This window comes from Nansenia antarctica (genome assembly GCF_963989245.1).
Source record: "Nansenia antarctica genome assembly, chromosome: 20".
Lineage (NCBI taxonomy): Eukaryota > Metazoa > Chordata > Actinopteri > Argentiniformes > Microstomatidae > Nansenia > Nansenia antarctica.
The window spans coordinates 21,001,883-21,011,882 of record NC_137693.1 but is presented as its reverse complement, the minus strand read 5'-3'; the positions used below and the strand labels follow the sequence as shown (position 1 = coordinate 21,011,882).

The 10,000-nt window shown below is 48.5% G+C and overlaps 1 protein-coding gene across 1 annotated transcript in view; it reads left to right on the top strand.

The window, feature by feature from the left end:
* The window catches only part of mntb (MAX network transcriptional repressor b), a gene marked incomplete at its 3' end in the record, with an annotated part of 16,517 nt that extends 9,657 nt beyond the window's left edge, over positions 1-6,860 (top strand). Inside the window, exons 5-6 of the mRNA XM_080550105.1 lie at positions 4,389-4,581; positions 6,043-6,860. Coding sequence (XP_080406231.1) covers positions 4,389-4,581; positions 6,043-6,860 — 1,011 coding nt within the window. The remainder of the gene's footprint in view (positions 1-4,388; positions 4,582-6,042) is intronic.
* Positions 6,861-10,000: the final 3,140 nt, after the last annotated feature.

The following is a 10,000-nucleotide window of genomic DNA, read 5'->3' as shown; positions in this document are numbered from 1 at the left end:
TTAACACGTTAACTCAACAGTCACATCTTTAGATTAACACGTTAACTCAACAGTCACATCTTTAGGTTAACACGTTAACTCAACAGTCACATCTTTAGATTAACACGTTAACTCAACAGTCACATCTTTAGATTAACACGTTAACTCAACAGTCACATCTTTAGGTTAACACGTTAACTCAACAGTAACATCAGTTAGGGTCGGGCGATGTCCACATTTTCTTAACACCGATATGACTTAAGAAAATATCGTGTACGATTAATATTGTTCATGGCTGAAGTAAGACGGAGCTACAGTGCATAGTGTACGGGCGGTGTCGTCAATAGTCTGTGGAACAGAGAGACATGTTTTGGATATTAAACCGCACTCGTAGTTATGGACGTCTGGTGTTTAACTCCAAGGACCTGCATCGGTTAAATTGACTCAACCTGAATGTAGAGATTATTATTCTATAAAGGTATCTGTCGACAGTCTCTCTCTCTCTCTATCTCTCCATATCCATCTTGTCTACGTTTCCTTTCCTGCCTCTCCTTTTCTTTCTCCTTCTCCATTCTCCGATTGCACCCTTTTTTCTTTTTCTCCTCCTCCGCTCTCTCTCCCTCCCTCTGCGGGGCCACGTGAGCTGTAAGCACATGGCTAGCGCGCGGCCGGTGACGTCACCCCCCCCTCCCTCAGCAGAGCGAGAGGGAGACACACAGTGAGCGTGCTGTTCAGCTGCTGCTGCTTGCTTGCTGCACATGGCCAGTAGAGCATCTGAGGGGAGATCTGTCTCCACAGCAAGGGGGAGGGGGAGGGGGGGGGGGGGAAGAGGGGGGGGGGGGGGGTGTCGCGCAGTGATGGTGGCTCTACCTCTCGCTTTCTCATTTTTGTCTCTCTATCCTCTTCTGTCTCGCTTTTTCATTCCTTCTCTCTCTCTCTCTCTCTCTCTCCCTGTCTTTCTCTCTCTCTCTCTCTCCCTCCCTGTCTTTCTCTCTCTCTCTCCCTCCCCCCCTCTCTCTCTCTCCCTCTTTCTCTCTCTCTCTCTTTCTCCCCCCCCCTCTCTCTCCCTCTCTCTCTCTCTCCCTCCCCCTCTCTCTCTCTCTCTCTCTCTCTCTCCCTCTCTCTCTCCCTCTTTCTCTCTCTCCCCCCCCCTCTCTCTCCCCCTACCTACTCTTACATGTCTTGTGTTTTCCCCCTTCTGGTTCTGGGTCTCTGCCCTTTTAGAACACTCTGTAACCATGGAGACAGGCAGCAGGTGGTCAGTGCACCGCAGGAGGTCGTGTTCTCCCGTGTGTGTGTCGTATGTGAGGGTGTACGTTGTGTGTCTGTGTGTGTCATATGTGAGGGTGTACGTTGTGTGTCTGTGTGTGTCGTATGTGAGGGTGTACGTTGTGTGTCTGTGTGTGTCGTATGTGAGGGTATACGTTGTGTGTCTGTGTGTGTCGTATGTGAGGGTATACGTTGTGTGTCTGTGTGTGTCGTATGTGAGGGTGTACGTTGTGTGTCGTATGTGAGGGTATACCGTGTGTTTCCCGGCCTGCTCTTAGTAGCCCGTTTGCACCTCTACCTCAGCAGTAACGCAGGCAGATAAAAAACAGTCAGAAAATGTGGAAAGAGAAAGGTTGAGGAGTGTGTTAGTGTTGCAAGGCAGCACAGCACACCACACCGTGCTACTGCCACCTCTGTGGGAGGTTGTGGACTGGACACCGGCACCCTTGTGATAGATGGAGAACGGGGGGAGGGGGGAAGATGAACGGAAGAGAGATAGGAGGGGGGGATGGGTGTCCAGGGAACCATTGAGGGGGGTTAGGAGAGAGAGAGAGAGGAAGTGGGGGGTGGAGGAAAGGGGGAGAGAGAGAGAGAGAGAGAGAGAGAGAGAGAGCACCAGACTGAAACGCACCCAATCACATCACCCCTCGCGTGTGATTACCTCGTCGTGTCGTCCAATTAGATCCCTCGTTGTATCCGGTTAGCCCCGCACTCTCCTGCTCGAGCACTCAAATCCATGTGGAGGTTGTTGCCAAGGAAACAGCTATGGGTGGCAGCTGTTTCCGTGGTGATTTGTTGGGGGGGGGGGGGGGGCAACTCGCTGGTTGTGTCTGGTGTGTTTGAGGCACAAGACCTTAGGATGAAGATGTGCATTACACGCGCGCACGCACACACACACACACACACACACACACAGACACACACAGACACACTATTGTTAGTTTGTGGTATGGTGGCATCAGGCCATGATGAGAGCTATAGGACAAGCATGTATACTGGAGAATTGACACAGCTATTCTGTTTCCCCTGAGATGTCAAGAGAGTGGATGGTTGTATCGGTGTGTGATTATGTGTAGTGGTGTGTAGTTGTGTGTAGTTGTGTGTTGAGCTGGGATTTACGGCAGACCTGCACCCAGACGGACCCAGAACAGGCTAATCCTGATCACTGGGCCAGAAAATCATGCATACACACCCTCACAGGCACGCACACGCACACGCACGCACACACACACACACACACACACACACACACACACAGACACAGGTCTGCTGAAAGAAGAAGAAGAAGGAGAAGTCCAGTTTGTTTAGAGTTGTAAGGGCTCAGGGTTGCTGGTGGCAGAGTGCACTCACAGTGTATTTGGAGAGGTGGGGGGTGGGTGGGTGGGTGGGTGGGTGGGCTCGCGTGTGGACCGCAGAGAGTAAACAGATTTGCTCACTCAACTGAGCGTCCTGTCGTAGGATCATGTGACCCCATATGCTCTCTCTTTCACACTTTTCTCCCCCTCTCCACCCCCCCCTCTCTCTCCCTCTCTCTCTCTCTCTCTCCCTCTCTCTCTCTCTCTCTCTCTCTCTCTGTAGTAATCTGTGTTAAGGTCTTTAGCCTCTCGTCCTCTTTGCCTGTTCTGGTGTTCTTGTGTCAGCTGACCCACATCAGAACTGGGTCAGCGAGCCGTTTGTCTGCGTGACTACCGCTTCCTTACTCCCTCCCTCTCTCCCTTCCTCCCTCCCTCTCTCCCTTCCTCCCTCCCTCTCTCCCTTCCTCCCTCCCTCTCTTTGGCTTTCCTTCTTTCCCTCCCTAATGACATTACTCCTTTACTCAACCCTCTCTCTCTCTCTCTCTCTCTCCATGTGGAGTGCTTTTTGTCTCACACACACACACACACACACACATTATGCTAATCCATTGTCAGCTAACGTGGTTGGGGTTTTAGGCTGATGTGATTGGCCGGAACAGGAGGCTGTGGAATGTTTACTCTCTCCAGACCCCGCCCTCTTCTGTCATAGCACATGGTTTCCAGGAAATGGCTATCAGAGTGACGCATAGAGGTGTGTGTGTGCGTGTGTGTGTGTGTGAGAGCACAGCATTTTGCACTATTGAATCCACTGTAGTACGACTGGTTACTACCATCTCTTTATTACTTTATTACTTATTTAACTTAATTACATTATTATTGTGATCTTGTATCTTTATGCTGCAATGTCAATGTTGAGTAAAAGCCAAGTCATTTGACTCTTGTGTACTTTACATTGGGATGTAATAAACACCATTCTGATTCCTCTTAATTTGGGGGCTAAAGTTAGCTGACGTTAGTAGTTAGCTGAAGTTAGTAGTTAGCTGACGTTAGTAGTTAGCTGAAGTTAGTAGTTAGCTGAAGTTAGTAGTTAGCTGACGTTAGTAGTTAGCTGAAGTTAGTAGTTAGCTGACGTTAGTAGTTAGCTGACGTTAGTAGTTAGCTGAAGTTAGTAGTTAGCTGAAGTTAGTAGTTAGCTAAAGTTAGTAGTTAGCTAAAGTTAGTAGTGGCTATTTAGACAACTCTGAATCATAGATTACAGTTTCTGCCTTGAGGGTAAGGAACCAGCTGACTGACTATAAGGGGAACAATGAACTATCCCTTTAACAGAGGGACAGTCCTGTCTGGGACAACATGTTGATCTGATCATCTGTTCTCTGAAAGGACTGCCATATTATTCTCTTACTACACAGTCAGTTATTACTACAGAAATGTAGATTTGGGCTATACAGTAATACTGTTGAAATGCTTCACTGAAAATGCTTCAAATCTGGTCTTTTCACAAGTATCAAGCACAACAAGGAGTGTGTGCACGATTCCAGTATGTGTGCACGCCCCCACGTCCTCATTAAGAATATAAAGGGTAAAGAGAAGGAATGAGAGGATAAGGAGTGTGTGTGTGTGTGTGTGTGTGTGTGTGTGTGGAGTGTGTGGAGTGTGTGGAGCGTGTGTGTGTGTGTGTGTGTGTGTGTGTGGAGCGTGTGTGTGTGTGGAGCGTGTGTGTGTGTCTGTGTGTCTGTGTCTGCGTGTGTGTCTGCGTCTGCGTGTGTGTGTGTCGAGCGTGTACGGCCGTCCGTCGTCGTGCGAGCGTGTCTCACGCCGTGTGTCCGCCCCCCCCCCCTCCCCCAGACTCTGAAGCGTAAGGAGAAGGAGTACGAGCACGAGATGGAGCGCCTGGCGCGGGAGAAGATCGCCACGCAGCAGAGGCTGGCCGAGCTGAAGAGCGAGCTGAGCCAGTGTATGGACGTCACAGAGATAGACCGCGTGCTCAGACAGACGGTCCAGCCCGAGGACGACCAGGCCTCCACCTCTACAGCCTCAGGTACGCACACACACACACACACACACACACACACACACACACACACACACACACAGAGAGACACACAGAGAGAGACACACAGACAGACACCCACAGACACCCACAGACACAGACAGACACAGGCAGACACAGACACACACACACACACACGCACACACATGCACACACACACATGCACACACACACACACACACACACACACACACACACACACAGACACACAGACACACACAGACACACACAGACACACACACACACACACAGACACACACAGACACACAGAGACACAGACACACAGGCAGACACAGACACACACAGACACAGACAGAGACACAGACAGACACATACACACACACACTCGGGTTGGACAGTTTTACGGTTAAACCGAAAACCGGGGTTTCTAAAAATAATGGTTGGGCAGACTCTCGGTGTTGTCTGGATGCTGTCAAAGAAGGAATTTCCGCTTTGTCTCTTTGAAGTTGCCGCTGTGCTGCTGATGTGAATATGATGTTTGCTGGTTGAATTTCCGTTCGGTCTCTGGATGCGTCTTAAATGCACAAATAATGTATCGCATCATATTGAAATGGCATTCCAGCGACCACTTATATTTGTGAAACTATTAGGGCTGGGTATCGCCACTGATTTCCCAAAACGATTCGATTCCGATTCACAGCTCTCGATTCGATTCACGATTCGATTCGATTCGATTCGATTCCGATTCGATCTAGTTACAATATACATTTTTTGCTTGAATATGAAAGAGATTCTCCGAACTAATGCTATAAATGGTTCAAGGAACCCTATAACATGTAGTATTGTTAAACATATCAATGAATTGACTCCAAAGCAGTTACATGAATGTGCTTTTTATTTACATATGACTTTGCTTTTGTCCAGCTCATCTCTATCGTCACATTTTTAAAATCCAAAATGCACCCAGACATCTGACTTTAAGCCTGGTGGTGACTTGAGTGTCCCTGCCATCGCCATGTTTTTAGATTTTAGTGTTGAGACCTCACGTTGCGTGAGATATGATAAATTCTTGTAGCGCGAGATCTGGCCACGAGATCTCGTTGCGGGTTGAAGCTGCAAGCAAAAATAAATAAAAAATAAAAAAAATAAATAAATCGATCTCGGGATTTATGAATCGATATATCGCTCATTTAATGAAGATCGATTCAGAATCGGGAAATCGATTTTTTGAACCCAGCCCTGGAAACTATGAAGTCGCCTAATTAGTACTACTGTACTTGTAGTAGTTATAATAGGGCTCCATTATTTGAAATTGGCGGCTCAACAATGTCCTTTTGAATCCCGGTTAAGCGAGAAACCGCGGTTATTGTTAACGGTTTCTCGGTTAAAGAAATTGGAAACCGTCCATCCCTAACACACACACACACACACACAGGCCTACAGACTAAAAGTGCTTCCGAATAAGTAATCTCCGTCCTTCTCTTTCAGAAGGAGAGGATATCTTCGACCAGGACATCGACGACGACATCTCCCCTCCTCCCCCCTCCTCCCTGCCCAAACCCCCCCCTCCCCCCCCGATCCTGCAGGCCCAATCACTACTCCCCCCCCACCTGTCGATCCAGCACCCCCCCCCGCCCCCCCACTCCGGCGTCCTGACCGCCACCGTCTCCCCCTCCGGCCCCCCGCCTCCCCAGGCCATCGCCCCCGCCCCCCCGGCGTCCCACCCCCTCCACCCCCCCCCCACCGTCCACGTCCAGTCGGTCATCTCCCACGCCGTGTCCCACCCGTCTGTCATCCAGGCCGTCAACCACGTCCTCCCGGCCAACCACAAACACCTGGCCCACATCGCCCCCTCCCCCGGCCCCCCCGCCTCCTCCGCCACCCCCCAGCCCCTCACCACCGCCGCCGCCGCCCACCAGCCCATGACGGCCCAGCCCATCGGACACATCACCGTGCACCCCGTGGCCCACCTGGGGGGTCCCCTCCCCCCCCACCTCCCGGGCCTCTACCCCCAGGGGGTGTCGGTCTCCCAGTCCACCATGGTGGGCCACATCACCCACACCTTCACCCACCACGCCTTGCCTCACGTCCAGCCCGGCGGCCCCCACGCCCCCAACGGGGGTCAGATGAACGGGGCGGCCGTGCCCAGCCAGGGGAGCTCGTCCCTGGGGAAGCCCACGGCCGTGCTCACAGCCCACCACCACCACCACCACCACCCGCAGCTGATGGGGCAGACCACCGTCCTCAACCCCGTCACCATGGTGACCGTGCCGCCCTTCCCCGTCAGCACGCTCAAACTGGCCTGAGGAGACGGGGAGCGAGAGAGAGAGCGAGAGAGAGAGAGAGCGAGAAAGAGAGCGAGAGAGAGAGAGAGATGGATGGATCGCAGGAAGGCAGGAAGGCTGGAGAGACGAGAGCTAAAGAGGAGAAGGAGCTGGAGCGTCGATGGTCACTGGGTCTAAGAGACCACCAGGATCAGACTTTTGACAAGAGTTTCTAAACAGCAACACCGGAACATTCCTTGACAGATGAACTTTATTCTTTGTGCACTCGAATGAACAAAAAACAACAAAAGACTTAACTTTTTATCTAGCGGACGACTTCTAATACCACGTCTGTTGTTGTGGCACAGATCTAGGATCAGTTTACCCGTCCCCAGTCCTAATCTTAACCCACGAACTAACCTTAGATCAGAGTCTAGGGGGTTACTTTATCCAACTCTATTGTACCCACATCATGTGCAGGGTGAACAACTCCACAATGCCATTGGTGTGAGCACTCACACACACTCACACATTCACACACACACACACACACACACACACACACACACACACACACCGACTGTAATGTGTCTCTTCTGCAGACATTCATTCTCTCTCATCCCCCCCTCTTCTCTCCTCCTCTCCTCAGAAGTTATACACATACGATGAATCTTCACTCAGGCGTCATGGGGTGCTACCTATACATTCATTTATTCATTCGTTCATTGAAATAAAAACATTACGACAGGAATATTAACAGAAAGTCACGTGAGATCAGAACATTGCAGTAGTTCCATCGTGTGTAGTACTGTGGACAAATGCCCGGTGGTCATTGTCTCTGTGATATGATGTCACTTGGATGTGTGAGTGAGAGAGCGAGAGAGCGAGAGAGAGAGAGAGAAAGGGGGTGAGAGCACCCTCTGCTGCCCCATCACAGCCACCTCATACTGGTACACAGCACTTGAGGCCGTGGAGAGTACAATGCATACTCACATTGTGTGTGCGTGCGTAAGTGAGAGAGGGGGGGGTGTGTGTATGTGTGTGTGTGCATGTGCGGTGTGTGTCGTTACACCGCGAAGCCCTTTTGCCAGCCTGTGTGTATGTATGTCAGTGTGTTCTAGTCACCATCAGTTCCATTATGTATGTAAGCAATGTCATAAGGTCCTACAGGTTGGTTTCACTGTGTTTATGACTCTTCAAGTATGTTTTCTATTATACAATATGGTTATACCTACTGTATGTATGTGGTGCATGGTTCTGTTTCTTTTGTAGCATTTGCCCTGTGCATGTCGGAGTGTATGTATGTGTGTCAGAGGCTTTTATAGAAAGTTGATATATGGTGTGAATGTGTAATCACGTGTAGAACACTTGGCTTCAGCCCGAACACTGTGACAACCTTGTTGACACAAACACACACACACACACACACACACACACACACACACACACACACACAATGAGTGAGAAAAGCACTGTGTCATTTTTCTTTGTGTTTAAGTTTTCCTTTGTGGGGGAGAGACTGAGAAGAGGAGAGAAAAAGTTTGAAAAAAAGAAAAGAAAAAAAAGTGCTATTTTCTCTTTAATTTGAGTTTTCTAATATGTGTATGTATGTTTTTGTATACGTGTGATTGTATGCACGTTTTTACATATACGTGTATGTATTTTAAGATTTTACCCTTGCCTGTTTTTCGCATGTAGATTGCTGTTTAGTTTCTGTTCCAATGTTGATTTTGTAAGTTTCTTTATTTTTGGGACCATGTACAATATTGTATGATGTGGGCGGGATCTTAGACCTCATGCTACATTGATATTATATATGAATATAAAAACAGATGTTTTCCCTATGGAGAAAGTTTAAGTTATATAACGCCTGTACATTTTGGGCTGCCTTTTAGATCTAACTGTCCACTATGTTTAAAATAACAACAGTAATGAAAACACATTAATGATGAGAAGAATGATGCTGAAAAAAGAATAATGAAGATTCTTAATAAATCTTATTACATTTACAACACTGTGTGTGCAGCTTCATTCTTTCTCCTCAGTTGTCAATGCTCTTTTCAGATACACTAAAGCCTGGTACACACATAAAGATAATCTGGCCCATTTTCCCCCTTCTGACCAAGGACAGCAAACGCCCGATTATCAGATGGCTCTAAAGATTATCCTACAAGATGATCCTGTGGTGTGAGGTGTGTTAAGAGCCCATTTCTCCCGACTGAAAGAGGTCGGAAAATGGTCGGGGCCGACAATCGTAAATATTAAACGTGTTCAATATTTACGACCAAAAATCCTAATGTGTGTGGGCAACTCCCGACTAGGGTTGCCAGATGGGCTCGGGGTTTTTTGGTGGAATTAGCGGTTTTAGACTGGTTAGGGTGGAACATTTCAATCCCATCTGGCAACCCTGCTCGCGAGTCTGATTGTGACATGGATGGAATGTAGCCAATCAAGAACGAGCTGACTTCTTCTTTTCGTTCTTCGGCACTTTATTTGCCCTGTCACACATGGCTGCCTCGTACAGGTCAGTCTGGGTACTACGTTAGATCACGTTTGATGGCTTGGGGAACGAGACTCTAGACTGTCGTAACGATAATCCTTATGTATGGGGTGTGCTGAAATGGGAATATTGGCTCACACCACACACAATACGATCAAGGCTGTTCAATCCAAGATGTTTTATCTTCATGTGTGGGGTCTGTCTCAGATAAAAAATGTTAAGATTTTGAAAATCCTTATGTGTGTACCGGGCTTTAATGTAAGTTTTGATTTATAACAAGTCACCATGTTAGTACAGGCTGCCATCCCACACCAACACAGGTCTGGAAGCAATAAAGACATTGCAACAACAGCACACTCTACAGCATTTTTTTTATTTCACATCCTCTTACAAAACAACGGAAACATTAGCGATCAGAACAGTGTCAAAGGAATGAAACCTTCCATGTCTTCTTGTCTCTTTAGTTACCTAGAAGGCTAAATCACCAAAGAGGTGATGTAGGGGTGAGTGAGGATGTCATATTCTCACTCAAAATCTTTCTTCTAGCATGACGACGGCCAAAAATCTCCTCCCTTCTTTCCTGTCTTCTGCCTTTTGTCCTTTCCGCGACGCTAGCCCCATCTCCTGGGCAGTTGTGTAAATCATTGGAATGGGTCGAAGCAAACACCATGTCATCTGGTTT